Source organism: Eleutherodactylus coqui, chromosome 2 (genome assembly GCF_035609145.1).
Source record: "Eleutherodactylus coqui strain aEleCoq1 chromosome 2, aEleCoq1.hap1, whole genome shotgun sequence".
NCBI classification, from domain to species: Eukaryota; Metazoa; Chordata; class Amphibia; order Anura; family Eleutherodactylidae; genus Eleutherodactylus; species Eleutherodactylus coqui.
The window spans coordinates 319,007,150-319,033,139 of NC_089838.1; the positions used below are offsets into that span (position 1 = coordinate 319,007,150).

The window sequence follows — 25,990 nt, forward strand, 5'->3', positions numbered from 1 at the left end:
TTGTCTTTTTTCAGCCTAACATACTATGTTACTAAGTTCATGGTGCTTATTATTGATGAACAGTTCCATTTCAAAATTTTAATAATTTAATACAGACCTCACAAAAAAAAAATCTGAATTCACCTTCAACTTGTTTGTGGTCCCTGACCTAACCACTGGCCATATTAATGTTGATGGAAGCTCTTGGGCAAAAACACTTGGTGGGCCTTCTTTCAAGTAACAGTGCCATATAATGTGTGACTTACTAACACTGATACAATCTCATTTTAGGTGCGAGTGACCCTTTCTCACAACCCTCAGTTGTGCAGTCTTTCTACAGACAAAAAGCCGCACACAGTTATGGTGAAAGTGAAGAAAAACTCATCCTTTGTGGTTCCGTTTGTCATTGTGCCACTTTCTATAGGAGGACAGGAGGTTGAGGTCAATGTTGCGGTCTATGGAGACTTTGTAGGTGATGGTGTCAGGAAGACACTGAGAGTCGTGGTAAGAGAATGCGGCTACTGTATGCGCTATGGCACTAATTCAATTAATTTCCTTATAGCAGAAAATCGTTCTCTCCCACAATCCATTAATGTGTTGGACTTCTGCGGTGGCCGGGATTGAGGGATGTTGTGGCAACAGTAGTGTTACATTGTAGGCTGTTGTCTCTTTGAAGTGGCTGTATGTAGTTGCTCCACACGGAGATATAATGGGGTACTTCAGGCTGTACTGACCCCATGGTAGATGTATTGATGGAAGAGCGGTGCAAACAGAAGACCTAGTGCAGTATAATAACTCGCCATCACTTGTCATCGAGGCGTAGCAGTTACATTCTTCTATATCAGGGGTATAACATTTAGCAGCAGAGGCTTTCTTAGTTTTGGTGGTTTCTCTCCTTCTACACAGAGGCAGTTGAGTGGCTGGATCTCCCAGTCTATGTGATTACGTATCTCAGGCTCACACTGCAGATTTCTGTATTCTTGCTTCTCTCACCGGTCTTCACTTTTCCCCGGGACTGAGACTTAGGCCACTCCTACACAAGCGTCTGTAAAAACGCTGCATTTTTCAACGCAGCGTTTTACATATTTTTTGTGAGCGTTTGCCTACATTTTAACTGCATATTTTGTGCAGGAACAATGCAGTCAAAGCCCCATTTTGCCCTCACGGGGGTCTAGTAAGCCACGTTAGAAACGCTGTAAAATGCTGTACATGTATTTTTCAATGGATGATGCAGGGCTTAAAAAACACACTGCAACGCCTGAAAATAGAACACACAGCAATCGTTTTGGCACGTGTTATAAATGCTGCGCTAAAACGCTCGTCTAAGAAGCCCCATTGAAATTATTGAGGCATGGAATAGCGTGTTTTTTTTTTTTTAAAGGAACGTTTATTTAGCCAAAATAGATACATATACAAAAACAGCGGACACCAAAAAGAATGCACATCTTGTTGATACATCACAGTATATGAGAATTGAGAGAAAAAGAGGACAAAAGTAAAAACACGGAGTGTCTCGCATATTTGTGTGCATATTTGTGTTCTCATAAAACATAGTATTTGGCTGTTCATTTTCGCATTGATTTATCAACTGCTCATAATAAAACAAACCCAAACTAGGTTAGGGCTCCAAGCCTCGGAGTCCCAAAATACCAGGAGAGAAAGAAAGAGAAGAAAAAGAGAACGGGAGGACCCCCCCTCAGGTCAAAATAAACAAGGGGACATAAGAAAGATTAGAGAAACCGCCCCCCCCCCCCCTCCCAGAAAGAATTTTAACCCTCCCCCCTTAATCCCTTAAACAACAAACCTGCGCGACACTTAAAGAAAAAAAAAAAAAAGGATTAGCCTAAACAGTAGATCGGTTCAAGCGGGTGTACCTTATTTTATCCCTTCCTAGTTTCTAGACAGGCATCTCTGCTGCCGTTGCAGGACAGTTTACCCAGCCCCCCCAAATTTTGTCAAACTTCTCAAGACATCCTCTCGCCATATAAGTCAGTTTGTACATTGGAAGCACAGAGTTCACCACCTGGACCAATCCGTTTCTGGTCGGCTTACCAGGGTGTTTCCAATTCAATTCACCTTTTTAGCATAGAAAAATAGTAGTTTATATAAGGTGCGGGTTGCCGCTGCCACTGGAAGGTCTCCAACAAGCCCAAAGAGGCACACCCCAGGGTGCATGATCCTCGGGGCCCCCAGGCGAGATTCCATAAATATGAGGACGTCCCCCCAGTAGTCTCACATGACACCGCAGTCCCAAAACATGTGTATGATGGTCCCATCGGCAATTAAACATCGGGGGCAGGTCGCCGAGGGGAGTAGACCCATTACATGTAGCCTAGTTGGGGTGTAGTATATCCGGTGTAGGAACCTTACCTGGATGAGCCTATCTCTAGCATTAATCAAGCGAGGACCAGAGCTCGTCAATATGTCTTCACCCTCTCCCTCCAACAGATCAGGAATGTCAATGATCCATTTTTGGGTGGCTCTCTCTCTCAACGGAGCAAGACACTGCACTAAGTGGGCATAGAAACTGGACAATGGTCTTACTATGTTGCACATCTGTGCCAAACCCTCCAACCGAGTCAGAGACAGCGGTATGGACAGGCCCTGAAACTGAGCCCTGATCACATGTCGTAGCTGGTAATATCTGAAATAGGAGTGTTCAGGCAGGTTGTAGACTATCTGCAGTTGAAGGAAGGTGCAGAAGATGCCCTCAGTGACTATGTCAGATAGTAGATTAATACCATGAGCTCTCCAGAATGCAGACTCTGTAAAGCGCTGCAGGTGCGGCAAGTGTGGATTATCCCACAAAGGAGTATGTGGGGACCATGTGACTTCCACTACAGGGGCCAGCCGCAATGCCTTGTGCCATATTTTAAGTGTTACCAGCATGGGGGCAGGTAAGGGGGCACTAGAAGAGGAGTGGCCGCGCATCAGCAGACCCCTCAATCCCAGGGTGGGGTCCGCCACCCTGCGCTCCAGTCCAACCACCGGATTGTAATCCGATGAGGTTAGCCACCACCCAGCATACACCAGCTGGCTGGCCAGGTAGTAATAGTAAAAATGGGGTAAGGCTAATCCTCCCCAGCTCACCGGGAGGCACAGGGTCTCTAATTTAATCCTGGGGGTGGAGCCTCTCCACAGGATACGCAGTACAATCCCACGAAGCGTAGCGAAGAATCTGATTGGGACCACAACAGGGGAGTTATGTAGTACGTACAAAAATTTTGGTAGCAGCTTCATCTTTATCAAATTGACCCTGCCCACCAGAGTGAGCGGGAGAGAGGCCCATTGTGTCGCCATTTCCTCAGCCCATTTCAGGAGGGGAGCTAAATTAAGGTCAAAGAAGGAAGAAGCCCTCACCGACACTCTTATACCCAAGTATGTTGTCTGAGTTGTCCAGCTCAGTGGAGTGGGCTAGAATAGCGTTTTTAGTGAGCGTTAAAGCCCGCTAAACGCTGTTAAAAAACGCCTGCGTAAGAGAGGCCTTACTATAGTTTTCTCCCTGACCTCATTCTTGCTGGTACGACCTCTGGGGTCCTTCCTGTCATGGTGGTCTCTCACTGACACCATACTGCAGTCTTCGGGGTATCTATTTTCTTTGGCTTGGTGTCCTGTAGCGTCAGCTTTGTCCTTCAGTGGTTCTGCAGCGGTGGGCCTCAATCTCCTTTGCATTCCCAGGAATGAGACATGCAGGTTCTACCTTGGGCTACATTCTCTTCTACTCTGCCACTCTAGGGGGAGGTCCCTTTTTTATAACTTTAGCTCCTCCCACCAGATTAGCATATAACTTGAGAACTACCCCAGCTAGACTTTGTTGTGTCTGTGTTCTGCAAACTAACTGGCTTGTTAACCCTCTAGCTGCTGCAGCACAAGAATGGAAATTTGGCCACCACATAGAAATACAATATGGTGCAATAAAAAACGTTAAAAACACCTTCACATTTTATACATCACCATTTTGCATATAATGCAAAGAAAAGAAAAAATCTCAGCGCTCTGGCGAGTTCTGTGATATAAGTAAGCGATGTTAAGTAGAGATGTAAACACTTACTTCACAAGGTTGCCTATGCTTAGGCACCTCCAGTCCTGGCAGATGTATATAAGCCAATCCACAGCGGTGCAGGATCCACTCTTTAATAATGTACTGTACGACGCGTTTTGGCCTTAAACAATGGCAAGCCTTTTTCAAGTACACTGAAAATTACATAGCATACAAGGGTATATATAACGCACAAAACATTAATTACCTCTAAAGTCCTAATTGGTAGGCTGTCCTAGTAGAGTCCGGCATTGTGTGCGTTCTTCCGGGTGGGTCGGACGCGTCATATCACATGTTATTTGACGTGATGACATGGCCCGGGGGAGCGCGATCATGTGGTCTAAAGGAAGGTCATAGCGCGACGATGGCACGTGATGACGCAACTCCTAGACGACGTGGTCACGTGATGTGTCTGCGTGATAACGCAGCAATCACGCGATCGGGTGTATGGTCATGTGTGGATGTTACATATTGATGCGGCGATCACGTGTGACCGTGATGGCGTTGAATACCACTATGGTATTGAGGCTTGGATTACTTGAGACACATGACTAAGCCATGTGTTTACATGGCAGTCATGTGATGCATGTTGGACTTAATTTGCTGTAATCGACAATGTGAAGAATAGCAAAAGGTTACTAGGTGGTAATTCGAACAATTATATGTATCCTACATCATGGTGATGAATTTATCTTGATGGTAATTGTCTGTACTTATAAACCATTACATACAAGAAGTGGGGGTATTATTTAAGTGGGAGTTAGTTAGATTATTGTTCTTTCTTTTTTGTTGTTTATCTAAATTGTAAGTTAGTTTTTTTTAAACCAGTCAAGACCTCATTGTAGAACATCGTAATGTAAAGGCCTTTGGATTCTACAGGATAAAATGTGCTGGGTAATCTTAAATCTGTATATAATAGTTTTTCATCCATAGAACTCCCTTTATTGAATTCAATAGAGGGATTAGAATTCTCCATTGGATTTCTGAGGGTGTTTTTATCTTTATGGAGTATAAAGTGTCTTTTCAGAGTTAGTTTACGGACATAGGAATTTAGGTCCATGAAAAGCTCAAAGAGGTCAGGGTCACTAGATGGACTAAAAGATAAACCTCTTGACAAAATATCCTGCTTTCAACGCATCACCGTTGGAGATTGTATTCTGCGGGTTGATCTTAAGAGTCTTTGAGGTTTTGCGTTTTTTTCGACCACTTCAACGTACGTAAAATTTGGACACTAATTCTTTTGCTCTTAGAATTGAATAATTGACTTAGGACCCATTAGCTTTTCCTATTATGACATAATCAATGCTTGTGCCAAATTTCTAATTTCTATGACATTGGGAAGTGAGAGAATTAGATCACTTACGTAAAATTTGGATGCAAATTCTTTTGCACTTAGAATTGAATTATTGAGTTGGGACCTATTAACTTTTCCTATTCATGACATAATCAATGCCAGTGCCAAATTTCAAGTTTCTATGCCACCGGGAAGTGAGAGAATTAGATTCCGTATGTAAAATTTGGACGCTAATTCTTTGGTGCTTAGAATTGAATAAACGAGTTGGGACCCATTAGCGGTTCCTATTTATGAAATAATCAATGCCCGTGCCATATTTCAAATTTCTATGACATTGGGAAGTGAGAGAATTAAATTACATACGTAAAATTTGGACACGAATTCTTTTGCGCATAGAATTGAATAATCAAGTTGGGACCCATTAGCTTTTCCTATTTATGACATAATCAATGCTCGTGCCAAATTTCATGTTTCTATGGCATCAAGAAGTGAGAGTATTAGATTACGTACGTAAAATTTTGACGCTAAATCTTTTGCGCTTAGAATTGAATAATCGAGTTGGGACCCATTAGCTTTTCCTATTTATGACATAATCACTGCCTGTGCCAAATTTCAAGTTTCTGTGACATTGGAAAGTGAGAGAATTAGATTACGTATGTATAATTTGGACGCTAATTCTTTTGCGCTAGAATTGAATAATCGAGTTGGGACCCATTTACTTTTCCTATTTTGGACATAATCTATGTTCGTGCCAAATTTCATGTTTCTACAACATCTGGAAATGAAAGAATTAGATTCCGTACGTAGAATTTGGACGCTAGTTCTTTTGCGCTTAGAATTGAATAATCAAGTTGGGACCCCTTTACTTTTCCTATTTTGGACATAATCTATGCTCGTGCCAAATTTCATGTTTCTACGACATCGGGAAGTTGGAGAATTTTTAGTCAGTCAGTCAGTCAGTCAGTCAGTGAGGGCTTTCGTATTTATATATATAGATTATATGTTGTGAAAGCCCTCACTGACTGACTGACTAGCCACTGATTCTCTAACGTCCTGGTGTCGCACAAACATGAAATTTGGCAGGAGCATTCTTTAGGTCCTAAATGGGAAAATTAAAGGGGTCACAACTCGAAAATTAAATGCTAAGTGCAAACGTATTGGCACCCCTGGGTATTGTACCTAATCTCATTCTCTAACTTCCCAGTGTCTTACAAATATGAAACTTGTCATAAGCATTCTTTAGGTCCTGAATAGGAAAAGTAAAGGGGTCACAACTCGATTATTCAATGCTAATCGCAAAAGTAAGTGCACCCCTATGTAATGTAACTTCTTGTCGTACAAGCATGAAATTTGGTACAAGCATTCTTTAGGTCCTAAATAAGGAGAGGGAGGGCACATTCTACGGAGGGACGTCAGTAGATACAGCCTGAGGGCTTATTCAGACAACAGTATATCGGACGGGTATTTACGTCAGCCGATATACGGCGTCCCTCTCTGCAAGGGGAGGAGGCTGGAAGAGCCAGGAGCAGTGCACTGAGCTCCCGCCCCTCGGCACTATTTACAATGGAAGGGGCGGGACGGGGCAGAGCGAAGTATCAGAACTTAGCTCTGCCCCCACCCCGCCTCCTCTCATTGCAAATAGTGCAGAGGAGTGGAGAGGAGGCGGGAGCTCAGTTCCTGTTCCTGGCTCTTCCATCCTCCCCCCCTGCAGAGAGGGACGCCGTATATCAGATGACGTAAATACCCGGCCGATATACGGTCGTCTGAATAAGCCCTAAGGAGAATCTAACGCTCCTCTATGTGTATACATATTTTATTCCTCGGTTACTCTAAAGTTATCTTGACTTCATTAAATTTTCCATGCAAACAACACGTAAACATCTGTAGCAAATTAACTCGGGCGAGGCCGGGTATATCAGCTAGTATCTAATATAAACAAGCCTTTTGCTGTAACTTTGGTGGCTGATGCTGGGTTATTAGATGGGGCACATGCTCACCAGCACCGTAAAGTTATTAAACTTGTTTAATAGATTCAGCGAGCAGTCAGGCGAGTTTAAAGTTACAATCTCAAGTCTATGGAAGCGCCTCTCTGAGTGAAGCGTTGCGTTGCTAAGCGACGTTCATCGCAAGCCATAGCAAGGCAAACAGTGAAGCTGAATGTGAGAGAAGAGATGCCGCAATATAGCAAGCAGTGGAGAGAGAGCAAAAGAGAGAGGGAGGGACTCAGCTCTGCTACACGAACTCAGCTCTACTACACGCTGCTGCACACACTTAAAACTTCTACATGCTGCTACACACACTCAACATTGCTACACCCAGGTACACACGCTCAGCACTACTACACCCAGGTACACACGCTCAGCACTGCTACAGACACTCAGCACTGCTACATACACTTTGCGCTACTACACGCTGTTGCACACATTCAGCACAACTACACGCTGCTGCACACACACACAGCTCTACTACATGCTGCTACACACTCAGCTTTGCTACACGCTGCTACACACACCTACACACATTCAGCACTCCTACACACAGCTACACACACTCAGCTCTATGACACGCAGCTACACACATTCAGCTCTTCCACACGCTGGTACAAACACTCAGTTCTGCTACCCTGTTTCCCCGAAAATAAGACGCGTCATATTAATTTTTGCTCCCAAATATGCGCTACGTCTTATTTTCAGGGGGTGTCTTATTTCGCCACGGCAAATCCGTCTGTGGCCGCTAATCCCTCAATTGGCAAGCTTTGTGGACGAAATTTCTCAGAAATCTCGTCCACATGGGACGGCAAAGCTGGGAGAAGCCGGTGTTGTGGTGCGGATTCACAGGCCACAGAAACGGAAAAGCGTGCAGCCAGGTCGCTTCAAAACGAGCGGCTGAGTGCTGTGGGTTTTGAAGCAGCGCTTTTCCGGCGGAAATCTCGCTGCTTATCGCTGTGGCCAAACTGTGAGATTTCCGCTGGAAATACGCTCTGTGAGAACCCAGCCTTAAGAATCACACAGGGTGCCTGACTCACACACAGAGCCATAAAATAAGGGCTGTAAAGTAATGTACCTGTCTGCAGACAGAAGTTCCTGTACCACTTGTAAGCAGGGATGGTATTGCAGCTTCCGGCCACCAGGGGGAGCTCATCATAGCAGACATGTACAGCAGGAACAGAACGTACAGTATGGACTTTTCCAGCCAGCAAGGGGAGCTCATAACAGCACACTCGTACAGCACAGCAGGGACAGGATAACAGCAGACTGTCTGCAAATCTACCTATACATCTGGAGGTAGGAGACAACGGGGATGGCAGCAGGGGACAGGCCTCTTGACTTGCCTGCACACTTTACTATGCCTTACTATCGGGTGGTGCCTTATATTTGGAACTTCTGCAAATTTCAGGGGGCGCCTTATTTTCGGGGAAACACGGTACACGCAGCTACACACATTCAGCTCTTCCACACGCAGGTACAAACACTCAGCTTTGCTACATGCAACTATACACACTCATCTCTGCTACAAGCATGTATACACACTCAGCCCAGCTACACGCAGGTAACACTGTCTGCACTTCTACACACTGCTACACGCATTCAGCTCTGCTACACACCCTGAGCTCCACTACACAGCAGCTATACACTCAGAAATAGTATACTCCAAAGGAAAGGAAAATGCCGGTCATAGTGAAAAAGATTTTCTTGCCTTTATTTAAATAGGGACTGAAACATGTCCAATTTTCATTTTGATATGTAAAGCCACTACCAAGACCTTGGGCACCTTACTACCATAATAGACTTCACTTCCTTAACCCCTTAGTGACCAGCCCATTGCCTTTTTACGTTCTAGCTTGCTGGGCCTTATCTCTGAGGACGTAAAAATATGTTTCCTGCAGGGATTAAGGTCCTGCAAGCTGAGGACATGACAGCTCCATGCTGCCGGCTCCCGGAGGTATCCGGCAAACTGGAGCTGCCATTCCGGGACCCCTCCCCCAGTCACATTCGGTAAATGCCAGCGATCATATAAAAGTCAAGAAAGATGGGATGCATCAGAGCAGGCGAAAGTACTCACCCGCCTTCCCCACGATGTCCCGCAGTGTCCTGGCCCCCACGATGTCCCGCGGTGTCCTGGCCTCCCGGGTCCCGTTGGCGCCTTCTGCACATGTGCGCCATACGTCATATGTCAGGCATATGCACAAAAGGGCGCGCGGCCTGGGAAATTTTAAAATTTTCTGGCTCTCAACTCCCATTTGTGGCCGAGAGCAGGGAGCTGTCACCGGGAGCCGCTGTATGCAGTTCGCAATCACATGATCGCTGCTATCCAATGGATAACAGCGATCATGTAAAGTAAAAAAAAGTTTCAAAATAAAAAAAGAAGAAAGTTTAAGTTTCATCTCCCCTCACGGATCATATCCATGAGGGGAGATGAAATAACATACCTAAGACCCCAGATTTATCCGTGGACCTCACCATGGCTTCTGTGCATGCGCCCGCCGCCAAGATGGTGGACACATGTGCAAAAGCCGCAGATTGCCAGGGTAATTTAAAAATGTCCCTGCTCCTGGCTACCAAACACAGCTGAGAGCCTGGAGATGTCACAGGGGCCCGCAGTACGTGGTCCCTGGTAATGTGATTGCCGTTTACCAATTCAAAAAAATAGTGATCACGTAAAATTTAAAGTTTCACCTTCAATCATGGATCTGATCCGTGAGGGGGGGTGAAATTACTTACCTAAGGCCTCAGGCGATGTCCCCAATGGGATCTTTATCCGCAGACCTTTTTCCAACTTTGGCGCATGTGCCCATTAGCAATATGGCGGACGCAAGCGCAAAAGCTGTGGAGGGCCCGGGAAATTTAAAGTCTTCTTGCTCCTGGCTACTAAAGGTAGCAGAGAGCCTGGAGCAGTGACCGAGGGCTGCAGTGAGCGGTCCCTGATCACGTGATCGCCATTATTCAATGGATAATAGTGATTACGTAAAAGTTAAGACACAGTTGAAGTTTGATGTGCCTTTCGGCTTGAGCCTTTTTGTGCATACGGACATAGTATTGGGGCCAGAACGGGTATGTTCTTGAACACGGGACAAACAGGGGGATCCATTTTGTGGTACAAGTCTTCATTCCTATGTATGCTGTACAAGAAAAAACGGTTTTAAAAGTGACATAATTGCCAAAAAAATGAAAATCATAATTTTTTTCCTCCTGCTGTGCTTCAATTCATTCAAAAACTGTGGGGTCAAAATGTGCAGTACACCCCTAGATAAATTCGATAAGGGGTCTAGTTTTCAAAATGGGGTCATTTGTGGGGGCTCTCTATCGTTTTGGACGCTCAAGGGCTCTACAAGTGGGCAATGGGGCCTAAAACACCTTCAAGCAAAATGTCTGTTCTGAAAGCCACCGGCTACTCTTTTCGGTTTGGGCCCCGTTGTGCATACTTACACAAGATTAGGGCCACGATGTGTATGTTGCTGAGCACAGGACAAACAGGGGGATCCATTTTTGGTGCAAATACTCATTTTCATGTGCATTATAGAGAAAAAAATCTCGTCTTTTAAATGGCATATTTGCAAAAATATGAAATTTTATTTTTTCTCCTTTAAATTGCATTAATTCCTGAAAAAAAGCTGTGGGGTAAAAATACTCCTGACCCCCCCCCCCCTCAGTGAATACATTTAGGGGTGTAGTTTTTAAAATGGGGTCATTTGTGGGGGTATCTATCATCCTGACACCTATGAGCCTTTATAATCTTGGCTTGGTGCAGGAAAAGAAAATGTTCCTCAAAATGTTAAAAATCAATGTTAAATTCGCACTTTGGACACATTGGAAAAACGTCAGTTTTTTTTAACCATTTAAGAGACAGAGTAAAGTAAACAGACATATATATCTTATCAAGAATTTGTACAGTATGTTTGCACATATTTGAGATATTACAGTTGAAAATGTGAAAAAATTACAATTGTTTTTTAAAATGTTCCCAATTTTGTCCCTTTTATTAAATATACACAAATTCTATCGTTCTATTTTTACCACTTAAATGAAGTACAACATGTGGCGAAACAACAAAGTCAGAATCACTGGGACATGCAAAACCTTTACGGAGTTATTCTATGTTAAAGTGACACATGTCAGATTTCCAAAATTTGGCCTGGTCATTAAGGCGCAAACAGGCTTGGTCACTAAGGGGTTAAGAAACATACAAAATTAAAAACAAATGCAAACAGCTGATAATTAACTCTTACTTCCCTGATCCATTCTATGTTAATTGGTCATATTAATCCTTGCCATCCTAGGAATGGAAACCTCCATGTTCCACATATACAATATAAGGCTGCATTCACACGAACGTATATCGGCTCGGTTTTCACGCCGAGCCGATATACGTCGTCTTCATCTGCAGTGGGTCGGGGGAGGATGGAAGAGCCTGGAGCAGGAACTGAGCTCCTGCCCCTTCTCTGCCTCCTCTCCGCCCCTCTGCACTATTTGCAATGAAAGGAGGCGGGACATGGGCGGGGCTAAGTTCCGCAAATTAGCCCTGCCCCCGACCCACCTCTCCCCATTGCAAATAGTGCAGGGGGGGGGGAAAGAAGGCAGAGAGGGGGTGGGAGCTCAGTTCCTGCTCCTGGCTCTTCCATCCTCCCCCCTGCAGATGAGGACGACATATATCGGCTCGACGTGAAATCCGAGCCGATATACGTTCGTGTGAATGCAGCCTAATATAGATTACTACAAACAAAATACATATACAGATGTATAAATACATATTTTATGTTCATGAGAGTTTTTAAAATTTATGATTAAATACTACTATGAAGGGGATAGCAAATAAATGAAATCATATACAAATATATATTGCATATTCATGGATATCTGCAGACGCATGACATGATATTAATTCATTGTGGAATAAATATTAGATTATCAAAATATTAAGAAAATATATCTATATAGCCAACAAGAAAAAAATCATTCCTGACAAAATGCTATCGATAGATAAGTAAACCAAGAAACAACCCCAGCAGCAAACAAAAAATAAATTAATTAACTCCTATGTGAACATATGTCTCATATTCATGAATATTCATAGGTGGACTCATTCACTATATAAGGGCGCATTCAGACGACTGTATATCGGTTGCCGGCTGATATACGGCGTCTCTCTATGCAGGGGGGAGCCTGGAATAGCCAGGGAGAGGCGGGACGGCGGCAGGGCTAATTCCTGGAACTTATCCCCACCCCTGTCCCGCCTCCTTTCATTGCAAATAGTGCAGAGGGGCGGAGAGGAGGCAGAGAGGGGGTGGGAGCTCAGTGCACTGCTCCCGGCTCTTCCCGCCTCCACCCGCTGCAGAGAGAGATGCTGTATATCGGCTGGGGGCCGATATACGATGGTCTGAATGCGCCTTAATGAACATAAAATTATCAAACTATTTAGAAAAATATGTATGTATAGATAGCAAAAAAATCCTAATTTTGAAATACTATATCACTAATAAATACACAATAAATCAGATTTCATGTTTAAACCTTTCGGGAACCGTGTGTCTGATGTGAGTTTTCAGAAGGTTTCATGTTTTAAAACCTGTTCTTCACCGGTTTTCAATTTCCCAATGTTTTTTACTTTTTCAATTCCATAAAAGGAGAAATCCTCCACATTTCCTTTATGTTCCGCACCAAAATACTTAACTGATCTGCATGTTTTACCATTTTTTATGTGCCGCAGTGCTCCATTATGCATACTTTAGATTTACGGGTAGTACACCCAACATATTTAAGGTTCCACTTAGGGTGAAGTCACACGAACGTATATCGGCTCGGTTTTTACGCCGAGCCGATATACGTTGTCCTCGTGTGCAGGGGGGGGGAGGATGGAAGAGCCAGGAGCAGGAACTGAGCTCCCGGCCCCTTCTCCGCCTCCTCTCCGCCCCTCTGCACTATTTGTAATGGGAAGAGGCGGGGTGGGGCTTAGTTCTGAGAATTAGCCCCACCCCCACCCCACCTCTCCCCATTGCAAATAGTGCAGAGGGGCGGAGAGGAGGCAGAGAGGGGGCGGGAGCTCAGTTCCTGCACTTGGCTCTTCCATCCCCCCCCCCCATCACACGTAAAAACCGAGCCGATATACATTCGTGTGACTTCACCCTAAGTGCAAGCGATGATGTAGATTACGTTAGAGGATTCACAATTGATGTCATTCTTTATCATGACACTTTTCATCTTGTCACTACTATTAACACAATGTGTTTTAAATGCTTGGTTGCATGTTCCACAACGCTGCCTGCCACACTTGAATTCCCTGCATCCTTTTAAGGGATTTTTCATTTTCTGTAGGGCAGGCTCTCCTAGCTCTTGTGAACTCCCCCAACGGAACTGCAATAATTGTGTACTTTGGGTGTGCACTAGATGCATGTAGGATAGTATTCCCCGACATGGGTTTTCTAAATAAACAGGTGTCTATCTTAAGTGTGTTAAAGGGGTTGTCCCGCGGCAGCAAGTGGGGTTATGCACTTCTGTATGGCCATATTAATGCACTTTGTAATATACATCGTGCATTAAATATGAGCCATACAGAAGTTATTCACTTACCTGCTCCGTTGCTGGCGTCCCCGTCTCCATGGCTCCGTCTAGTTTCAGCGTCTAATCGCCGGATTAGACGCGCTTGCGCAGATGGGTCTTCTGCCATGTCCTCGCTCCGGCAGCAGCGGCGTTCTGGCTCCACCCCCTTGTGTGCGTCATCGCGTAGCTCCGCCCCCGTCACATGTGCCGATTCCAGCCTCCTGATTGGCTGGAATCGGCACATGTGACGGGGGCGGAGCTACGAGATTTCCATAATTATGTTTTTACAAATGTATTTATACCGTTTGATAAGTTTTACCTAATTTGATGAATGTATGAGATTCTTGATCTTTTTAATATGTTACTACAGCCTGTATTACTAGATCTATTATACTGTGTATATATATTTTCATCCATATCTATTTTATATTAACCACTAAGGTTACTAAGCAAATATAGCCAACTGACGAACAATAGATGTTCAGTCCGTTTTCTACATGGGAGTAGGTAAGAACCACATAATGAAGCAGAATAACATAATGGCTCCCTGATTTTTATTAATATTTCCATCAGATATGCATTTAATGTTGTAATTTACTTTGTTTTTTTTTATATATGTTATACTTCCAGTTACTTTATCACCTTCTTGAATATCATTTGTTTCTTAAGTTATAATTCTTTTAGCCAAACCCCTTGGGCCCGTTTAAAACGGCCCATAATCCTTTTAGTAATGAATATAATTCTTTTTGCCATAGTTCATTTTGTGTGTATCGTTACGTACTTACGTCATGACGCCGTCATGGTGACTCCGCCCACAATATGGCGACCGCCATGAGGACTGTAATGACTAGAGATGAGCGAACGTACTCGTTACGAGTACTTACGCACCCGAGCACCGCCATTTTCGAGTACAGCAGTACTCGCGCGTAAAGATTCGGGGGGCGCCGTGGCGGCACGGGGGGTAGCAGTGGGGAGTGGGGGGGAGAGGGAGAGAGAGAGGGCTCCCCCCTGTTCCCCGCTGCTCCCCCCCCACACCGCCGCGCCTCTCCCAGCCCCCCGGCGCCCCCCGAATCTTTACGCCCGAGTACTGAAGTACTCGAAAATGGCGGTACTCGGGTGCGTAAGTACTCGTTACGAGTACGTTCGCTCATCTCTAGTAATGACATCTAATTGTAAGTTACACCTTTTTATATAGATTAATGATTGTATGTTTTAATTCTGTATGCTTGAAAAAGGCCCCACAGCGGGCAGAAACGCGTTGCAATAAAATTTCACCTTGTGGTGAAAAAATATATATACATAGAGATGAGCGAGCACCAAAATGCTCGGGTGCTCGTTACTCGAGACGAATTTTTCGCGATGCTCGAGGGTTCGTTTCGAGTAACGAACCCCATTGAAGTCAATGGGCGACCCGAGCATTTTTGTATTTCGCCGATGCTCGCTAAGGTTTTCATGTGTGAAAATCTGGGCAATTCAAGAAAGTGATGGGAACGACACAGCAACGGATAGGGCAGGCGAGGGGCTACATGTTGGGCTGCATCTCAAGTTCACAGGTCCCACTATTAAGCCACAATACCGGCAAGAGTGCCCCCCCCCCCCCTCCCAACAACTTTTACTTCTGAAAAGCCCTCATTAGCAATGCATACCTTAGCTAAGCACCACACTACCTCCAACAAAGCACAATCACTGCCTGCATGACACTCCGCTGCCACTTCTCCTGGGTTACATGCTGCCCAACCCTCCCCCCCCCCCCCACACGACAGTGTCCACAGAGTACACCAAATTGTCCCTGCCCCTGCCCAGCCTTCAGCTGCCCTCATGCCACGCCACCCTCATGTCTATTTATAAGTGCGTCTGCCAGAGGAAAAGCAGGCACACACTGCAGAGGGTTGGCATGGCTAGGCAGCGACCCCCCCCCATAAAAGGAGCGGGCCGATAGTCCACAATGCTGTACAGAAGCAATGAGAAATCCAATCCTGTGCCACCTCCATCTGGAGCTGCACACGTGGGCATAGCAATGGGGAACCTATGTGCCACACACTATTCATTCTGTCAAGGTGTCTGCATGGCCCAGTCAGACCGCGTTTTTTTATAAATAGTCACAGGCAGGTACAACTCCGCAATGGGAATTCCGTGTGCACCCACAGCATGGGTGGCTCCCTGGAACCCACCGGCGGTACATAAAAATATCCCATTGCATTGCCCATCACAGCTGAGGTAATGTCGTGGTTAATGCAGGTGGGCTTCGGCCCACACTGCATGCCCCAGCCTTTATGCTTTGCAGGGAACTTCTCAAGAGGCATAGCAGAGGAATGGTGACGCTAATGATTGCAGCATCCCCGCTCACCACCTGGGTAGACTCCTCAAACTTTCCAAGGACCTGGCAGATGTCTGCCAACCAGGCCCACTCTTCTGAAAATAATTGAGGAGGCTGACTCCCACTGCGCCATCCATGTTGGAGTTGATATTCCACTATAGCTCTACGCTGCTCATAGAGCCTGGCCAACATGTGGAGCGTAGAGTTCCACCGTGTGGGCACGTCGCACAGCAGTCGGTGCACTGGCAGATTAAACCGATGTTGCAGGGTGCGTAGGGTGGCAGCGTCCGTGTGGGACTTGCGGAAATGTGCGCAGAGCCGGCGCACCTTTACGAGCAGGTCTGACAAGCGTGGGTAGCTTTTCAGAAAGCACTGAACCACCAAATTAAAGACGTGGGCCAGGCATGGCACGTGCGTGAGGCTGCCGAGCTGCAGAGCCGCCACCAGGTTACGGCCGTTGTCACACACGACCATGCCCGGTTGGAGGCTCAGCGGCGCAAGCCAACGGTCGGTCTGCTCTGTTAGACCACGCAGCAGTTCGTGGGCCCTGTGCCTCTTATCTCCTAAGCTGAGTAGTTTCAGCACGGCCTGCTGACGCTTGCCCACCGCTGTGCTGCCACGCCGCGCGACACCGACTGCTGGCGACGTCCTGCTGCTGCTGACACATCTAGATTGCGAGACAGAGGTTGCGGAGGAGGAGGAGGAGTGTGGTTTAGTGGAGGAAGCATACACCGCCGAAGATACCACCACCGAGCTGGGGCCCGCAATTCTGGGGGTGGGTAGGATGTGAGCGGTCCCAGGCTCTGACTCTGTCCCAGCCTCCACTAAATTCACCCAATGTGCCATCAGGGAGATATAGTGGCCCTGCCCGCCTGTGCTTGTCCACGTGTCTGTTGTTAAGTGGACCGTGGCAGTAACCGCGTTGGTGAGGGCGCGTACAATGTTGCGGGAGACGTGGTCGTGCAGGGCTGGGATGACACATCGGGAAAAGTAGTGGCGACTGGGAACTGAGTAGCGCGGGGCCGCCGCCGCCATCATACTTTTGAAGGACTCCGTTTCCACAACCCTATACGGCAGCATCTCAAGGCTGATAAATTTAGCTATGTGGACGGTTAACGCTTGAGCGTGCGGGTGCGTGGCGGCGTACTTGCGCTTGCGCTCAAACACTTGCGCTAGCGACGGCTGGACGGTGCGGTGCGAGACATTGCTAGATGGGGCCGAGGACAGCGGAGGTGAGGGTGTGGGTGCAGGCCAGGAGACGGTAGTGCCTGTGTCCTCAGAGGGGGGTTGGATCTCAGTGGCAGGTTGGGGCACAGGGGGAGAGGCAGCGGTGCAAACCGGAGGCGGTGAACGGCCTTCGTCCCACCTTGTGGGGTGCTTGGCCATCATATGTCTGCGCATGCTGGTGGTGGTGAGGCTGTTGGTGGTGGCTCCCCGGCTAATCTTGGCGCGACAAAGGTTGCACACCACTGTTTGTCGGTCGTCAGGCGTCTCTGTGAAAAACTGCTAGACCTTAGAGCACCTCGGCCTCTGCAGGGTGGCATGGCGTGAGGGTGCGCTTTGGGAAACAGTTGGTGGATTATTCGGTCTGGCCCTGCCTCTACCCCTGGACACCGCACTGCCTCTTGCAACCTGCCCTGCTGCTGCCCTTGCCTCCCCCTCTGAAGACCTGTCCTGAGTAGGCGTTGCAAACCAGGTGGGGTCAGTCACCTCATCGTCCTGCTGCTCTTCCTCCGAATCCTCTGTGCGCTCCTCCCTCGGACTTACTGCCCTTACTACTACCTCACCGATAGACAACTGTGTCTCATCGTCATCGTCCTCCTCACCCACTGAAAGGTCTTGAGACAGTTGCCGGAAGTCCCCAGCCTCATCCCCCGGACCCCGGGAACTTTCCAATGGTTGGGCATCAGTGATGATAAACTCCTCTGGTGGGAGAGGAACCACTGCTGCCCAATCTGAGCAGGGGCCCGAGAAAAGTTCCTGGGAGTCTTCCCGCTCCTGAGCATGTGTCATTGTAGTGGAGTGAGGAGGCTGGGAGGAAGGAGGAGCAGCAGCCAGAGGATTCGGATTTGCAGCACTGGACGGCGCAGAACTGTGGGTGGACGATAGGTTGCTCGAAGCACTTTCTGCCATCCACGACAGGACCTGCTCACACTGCTCATTTTCTAATAAACGTCTCCTGCGTGGACCCATTAATTGGGCGATGAATGTGGGCACGCCAGAAACGTGCCTCTCTCCTAATCGCGCAGCAGTCGGCTGCGACACACCTGGATCAGGAGCTCGGCCTGTGCCCACACCCTCACTTGGGCCTCCGCGTCCTCGGCCACGTCCACGTCCTCTAGGCTTTCCCCTACCCCTCAGCATGCTGTATTACCAGTGATTTGATTTCCCAGGCAGGAAATAAATTGGCGCAAGCCTGCAGGCCAAATATAATTTCTTTTCCTTTTTTGCAAAGGGAAGGCCCCACTGCGTATATTCAATGAACAATAACTTTTAGAACTGTAGTGTGGCCCTGAAAAAGTGACACACAACTTTAGTGTAGCAGAGTTATTAACTCTAGCAGAGCAGGTATTTGCCAGTCAGGAAAGACAATGGCGCAAGCCTGCAGTAAACCGTAGCTGGTTGCGTCTGATTTTTGTACGTTGTCCACGCAGCACACACGTACACGGAGACCTTAGGACTGACACATGCAGGCCAAATATAATTTCTTTTCCTTTTTTGCAAAGGGAAGGACCCACTGCGTATATTCAATGAACAATAACTGTGTTGTGGCCCTGCCTACACAATTCTGTCCCTGTAGTATCAATGGAGGGTGCAATGCTCTGCACAGACGATTTTTAGAAGAAAAAAAATATGCAACACTGCTAACAGCAGCCAGCACAGTACTGCACACGGTTAAAATTGACCCTAGAAAGGACCGTTGAGGTTCTTGAAGGCTACACTCACTCCTAACACTCTCCCTGCCTATGCACCACTTCTGTCCCTAATGCCGGGTGCAATGCTCTGCACTGCCGATTTTAAGAAAAAAAAACAAAAAACCACTGCTAGCAGCAGCCTGCACACAGGTAGATGTGGCCCTAAGAAGGACCTTTGGGGTTCTTGAAGCCTACACTGACTCCTAACGCTCTCCCTACAGCAGCTCCAGCACGATAGTACTTTCCCTCAGCTAAGTCACAAGGCATGTGTGGCGAGCCGCGGGAGGGGCCGACTTTTATACTCGGGTGACATCTGATCGCCCCAGCCACTCACAGCAGGGGGGTGGTATAGGGCTTGAACGTCACAGGGGGAAGTTGTAATGCCTTCCCTGTCTTTCAATTGGCCAGAAAAGCGCGCTAACGTCTCAGAGAGGAAACTGAAAGTAACCGGAACACCGCGTGGTGCTCGTTACGAGTAACGAGCATCCCGAACACCCTAATATTCGCACGAATATCAAGCTCGGACGAGTACGTTCGCTCATCTCTAGTAACCATCAGTTATTAGAATTCGCAGCTGACTCAAATTTTTCATGAAATTGACTGATGGTTGTCTTAGCCCCAACTAGAATTTCTGTTTTTCATTTCAGCTGGAAGGTACCCCGAAGACGGAAATTATATCATCAGTTATACTGGAGCCAGCAGCAAGAAGTAAGTCCTCCTCTTTCTATTTGATGAAGGCTTCATTCACACTTGTGTTCAGTTTTCCACTGTTTGGCTACATGATAAGAGTCGCAGAACGGAAAAAACTGAATTGCTGGGTCCATCCTATGACTGACCAGAAGAACGGACCCCAATGACTATAATGTTAGCAAACTGGACAATTACCCCCACAGATAGGAACCCCAAACTGAAGCCATTTGGTATTACTAATGCTTTGTTCACATCTGCACTGGACTCTACATTGGGAGTGTCTGGTGCAGATCTGGCATATAATCCCAGATAAAATATCCCAGCATGCTGCACGATTTCATCTGGGAGATGCCAGGCGACATGCAGGAAGCCTGGTGGACCATTAGACGCTGTCTATGAGATCAATGTATGAAAGAGATCCAAGATTCATGGACGAATAACCGCCTTAAGATACATGTAAAAATCAGGGATACCTTTACCCCAATCGAGTCAGTGCCAACTACAATATCATATTTTAGTCTAGATCTCTGACCTTTTCACATAAAGTTTGGTGATTAGGAATTTAAGTTTATTGAACAGGACCCAGGTAGAGTCTGGAGGAAATATTTGTATAGACATCAGGTTACTTATATATTCCCTCTGATGGATAGACATCAGCAGCGACTATAGATGCCCCAATGATACAAGTGGACTTGGAGGTTATTGGAGTTCCCTGATATTCATCGGTATCTATTTAAATTTAATTACATTGTATGACTTTTGTGTTGTGTGTGTGTGTGGGGGGGGATTATTAATACTCTATATAACAGCAATCGCCTTAGTTTGCATCTGCTGTTCAGTCTATTCCACCTCTCTAAGACAGTTTTCTCACGGATGAGAAGATTGCGCAAGATTTGTGTGTTGCGAGATGCACAAATCTCACACGAGTATGAACCCCATTCATACACAATTGCGGAATGTCCTATCTATGGGTGTGCCTTCGCATCGCCCATTGTTTTCAATGGGGCCGAAAAAACATGTGCTAGGTTAATGCGAATGTAATGTTTCTTATTGAAAACAATGGGAAACAGTCCATGATCCTTCTCTGCAGCAGGGATCACTGCTTCCCCGAAGTGATGCAAGGCACTTTTAACACAAAAACGTCTTGTATGCTCACGGACATCGCACGTTGGCGAGCATAATATCGGGCCAAGTGTCACAGCCCGATACCACACTCCCCCATGTGAAATTAGCCTAAGGGCTCATGTCCACGGGAAAAAGAAGAATTAAAATCTGCAGCGGATTTTAACTCTTCTCCCGCGCGCGGATCCGCACCCCATAGGGATGCATTGACCACCCGCGGGGTAGATAAATTCCCGCGGATCGTCAATAAAAGTGATTTTAAAAAAAATGGAGCATGAAAAAATCTGGACCATGCTCCATTTTCATGCGGGTCTCCCGCGGGGACGGCTCCCGCGGGCTTCTATTGAAGCCTATGGAAGCCGTCCGGATCCGCGGGACACAAAAATCATATTTTACTCACCCGCTCCGGTTCTTCTCTTCTCCGCGGCGCCATCTTCTCTCAGCCGCGGCCGGATCATTTTGCTTCGGCCCGGCGCATGCGCGGGGCACGTCACCGACGTCATCGTGCACATCCGCCGAGCCGAAGAATGAAGATCCGGCCGTGACGAGAGAAGATGACGCCGCCGCGAAGAGAAGAAACGGAGCGGATCGGAGGTAAGTTTATTCTCATTTATTTGCATTTTCAGCCCTCATGTCCGCGGGGCAGGAGGGACCCGCTGCAGATTCTACATGTAGAATCTGCAGCGGATCTGATTTTCCCCGTGGACATGAGGCCTAAGGGTGACTACCCACTAGCGTTTGTGAATTTGCTGCATTTTTTTTCCAGGTGTCTATGGGACTTTCTAATGTTAAAAACGCATCGCGGCAAAAATCGCAATTTACCGCGAAATCAAGATTTTGTGCGATGCGATTTTAACATTCCAAGTCCCATAGACCCCTGGGGGAAAAAAACGCTGTGAATTTTGCAGTGAAAAAGAACTGTAGTGGGTAGTCACCCTAAGGGTGCATTCAGACGACCGTATATCGCCTGGGTTTTCATATCCAGCCAATATACATCGTCTCTCTCTGCAGGGGGAGGAGGCTGGAAGAGCCGGGAGCAGTGCTCTGAGCTCCCGCCCTCTCTCTGCCTCCTCTCCACCCACCTGCACTATTTTCAATGAGAGGCGGGATGGGGTTAATTCTCGGAACTTAGTCCCGCCCCCGTCCCACCTCCTTTCATTGCAAATAGTGCAGAGGGGCAGAGAGGAGGCAGAGAGGGGGCGGGAGCTCAGAGCACTGCTCCTGGCTCTTCCACCCCCACCCCCCCCATGCAGACGAGGACGACGTATATTGGCTTGGCGTGAAAACCCAGCCGATATACGGTGGTCTGAATGCAGCCTAAGGATGAAATTGGGGGATTTTCTAGAGGAATCATGATATTTCCCTGAAACCATGTGTTTCAATGTCTCCTTTTGTCTTTTCATCTAGAAAAGAGGCGGTCTAGCCTTGTTCCTTATTGACCCTTTGGTTAGGGATCACCTTTACATGATATTATTAAAGGGGTTGTCCCGCGCCGAAACGGGTTTTTTTGTGTTTTTTAACCCCCCCCCCCCCCCCCCCCCCCGCTCGGCGCGAGACAACCCCGATGCAGGGGTTAAAAAAACAAACCGCTCAGCGCTTACCTGAATCCCGGCGGTCCGGCGTCTTCATACTTACCTGCTGAAGATGGCCGCCGGGGTCTGCTCCCTCCGTGGACCGCAGCTCTTCTGTGCGGTCCATTGCCGATTCCAGCCTCCTGATTGGCTGGAATCGGCACGTGACGGGGCGGAGCTACACGGAGTCGGCATTCTGCACGAGCGGCTCCATTGAAGAGAGCAGAAGACCCGGACTGCGCAAGCGCGGCTAATTTGGCCATCGGAGGGCGAAAATTAGACGGCTCCATGGAAACGAGGACGCTAGCAACGGAGCAGGTAAGTGAAAAACTTCTTATAACTTCTGTATGGCTCATAATTAATGCATAATGTACATTACAAAGTGCATTAATATGGCCATACAGAAGTGTATAGACCCACTTGCTGCCGCGGGACAACCCCTTTAAGTGATAGTTCTTTGTTTAGTTTTATTTGCATCCTTTTAGTCGGGTCACTTTGACATGGGCAAGTACTTCTGCCATAAATATACAGCTGCGGTCAAATGTAAGTTATGAAAAAGGGAACAGTTCCAGTGTAAAGAGCAGGAAGACCCCATTAGCAGAGCCAGAGTAAGGGTCTCTAAGATAAAGATATGGAGCACTTCATTTATTAGAATCCTCTATCAACTCCAAAGATCGAGGCATTACTTACACAGTTTAAGCTATATGACTAATAACATAAAGCTTGAAACGCTAAGTGACTCTTCTCTCACACCCGAACCTTGCACCATAAAACACCATTATTAACCTGCTACACGCTGCTTCTTTCTCCAGCACATGATCTATCTTATCCATATCTAATGCTGATGTTTATTACCATGTCTCTGCCTACAAGGTCTGCTGCCAAGATATCCCTTCACATCTGTAGCCATCACGACCCCCTATAGCAGTGAAGGCGAACCTTTTAGAGACCGAGTGCCAAAATTGCAACCCAAAGCCATTTATTTATCGCAAAGTGCCAACATGTCAGGGGGCGGGGCTTATCACACCGTATAATTTTACCTCCATCCTTATAAAAAGGAAAGGGCTGTTTCAAAATAGACAGCGTGCAGATTTTGACTGCTATTTAGGTGTGAAAATGCTGCGTACTTTGTGGCAGAAATTTCCGTTGAGGACATTCTGCAGCATTTCCGCCACGTGTAAACAAACCCCAGCCGTAATAGTGACCACCCCCCCACGGTGGTCCCAGCGGTAATAATGATTTCCCCCCACGTGGCCCCAGCGGCAATAGTGACCCCCCATAGTGGCCCCAGCGGTAATAGTGACCCCCCATAGTGGCCCCAGCGGTAATAGTGACCCCCCACAGTGGCCCCAGCGGTAATAGTGACCCCCCACAGTGGCCGCAGCAGTAATAGTGACCCCCCACAGTGGCCGCAGCGGTAATAGTGACCCCCCACAGAGCGGCCACAGTGGTCATAGTGACACCCCACAGAATGGCCCTAGTGGTAATAGTGACACCCCACAGAACAGCCCTAGTGGTATAAGTGACACCCCACAGAGCGGTCCCAGTGGTAATAGTGACACCCACAGAGTGGCCACAGTGGTCATAGTGACACCCCACAAAGCGGTCCACTAGTAATAGTGACATCCCACAGCGGCCCCAGTAGTAATACTATTACCACTGTGACCAATATAGGCAACACTGTTACTAATAGTATCCCCCATATCAGCCCCAGTAGTCATAGTGCTCACCAAGAGACCCATATACTTACCCCCTCCTCGGCGCTGCTGCTGGCGCTGATCCCAGGTGCTGCCGGATGCCTCTTCCCCCTGCTCACAGAACCATGGAGGAGACGTCAGGAGAGGGGGGAAGGAGGATCCCAGCTGCACACTGATGTCACAGTGTGTGCCAGGATCAGCATCGCTAGTAGTTGCGGCACCCCTGCTGGTATTCACTGCTGTAGTGAGCAGCCACTGGCGATCGTGTCAGCAGGGAGGGCTCTGCATGCCGGATCTGGCATGCGTGCCATAGGTTTGCCACCACTACCATATAGCAACACAAACCCGCCCAATATTTGCCTCATTTCTCCTACCTACAGTGCTGCTCAGTTTCCTAAAATATTACGCTTCACAGTAACATAGTATGTAAGGCCTCTTTCACAAGAGTGTTTTATTACGGCTATTTTGTCGCAATAAGAAGCCAGGCAAAAACCCCGACCATCTGAAGTACTGGACTCCATCCAGACAATCCATCCGTTCAGAGCAGTGATTTTCTGGCCGGTTGGAAAAGATAGCTCTTATAGACTCCCATATGCGCTATCAGAAAATTGTTAAAGTCCTTCCCCTTGCTGGCATCTCACACGGGGAGGAGACAAGGGAGGGAAATTAGCATGGCAAGCGCTGCTAAAGTCCCTCCCCCTCCCTTTACTGGCAACTCCCATAGGCTTCTATGGGAGCTTATTTTGCCGCGATCAGCCGGCAAAGGGAGGGGGGAGGTAGGAGGACTAAATGGGCAAGAAAACGGGAGATTTAGCAGTGACTTGGTCGCAGCTTTCTCTCGTGCATGCAACTTTCGTCCACCCGCATCGCACTACACTCGTGTGAAAGAGTCCTAAGGCTGAAAAAAGACATACGTCCATCCAGTTCAGCCTATAACCTCCCCCCCACCCCTTTCCAACGTTGATCCAGAGGAAGACAAAAAAACTCCAATGAGGTAAGAAGCCAATTTTCACTATTTAAGGGGAAACAACTGACTCCAATCTGGCAATCGAAATAATCGCACGATCAACAACCCATTTGAAGTTATTATTGATTATAACATAATATTGTATCACTCAAGAAAAGTGTCTAGTACCGTCTTGAACTCTTTTATTGAATCTGCCATCACTATGTCCTTAGGCAGAGACTTGCATAGTCTCAATGCTCTTACAGTAAAGTAGAAATCTTTTTTTCTCTAGACTTTGAGGGCATCCCCTTGTTAGTCAGTCCTGGGTATAATAGATGATGGGAGAGATCTCTGTACTGTCCCGGGATAGTTTACATAGTTATTAGAGCGCCCCCTTGTTACAGTCCTGGGTATACTAGATAATGCCAGAAATCTCTGTATTGTCCCCTGATGTATTTATATATAGTTATTAGGTCGCCCCTCAGCCGTCTTTTTTTGTAGCAGAGTAACGCATTGGAAAAGTCCAGATAAACAAGATCCAGTGATTCTCCCCGGTCCAGTCTAGAACTTGTAGAAGCTGATCAGGTTGTTTTGACAGAAGCGATCTCTCATAAACCTATGCTGATACAGAATTATACAGCTATATTTCTTAAGGTACTCCAGGATAGCATCTCTTAGAAACCCTTCAAACATTTTACCCACAATAGAAGTCAGACTTACCGGCCTGTAGTTTCCAGGTTCAATTTTTTACTCTTTTTTTGAATATTGGCACCACATTGGCTATGTGCCAATCCAGTGGAACAGACCCCGTCACTATAGAGTCCTTAAATATAAGAAACAAGGGTCTGTGTATCAGATCACTTAATTCCCTTACACCTGGGGGTGT

At 47.0% G+C, this 25,990-nt stretch overlaps 1 protein-coding gene across 1 annotated transcript in view; it reads left to right on the forward strand.

Moving 5' to 3' along the window:
• LOC136610273 (venom factor-like) overlaps positions 1 to 25,990 on the forward strand; it is a 183,690-nt gene that overhangs the window by 99,622 nt on the left and 58,078 nt on the right. Inside the window, exons 20-21 of the mRNA XM_066589505.1 lie at positions 271 to 483; positions 19,726 to 19,786. Coding sequence (XP_066445602.1) covers positions 271 to 483; positions 19,726 to 19,786 — 274 coding nt within the window. The remainder of the gene's footprint in view (positions 1 to 270; positions 484 to 19,725; positions 19,787 to 25,990) is intronic.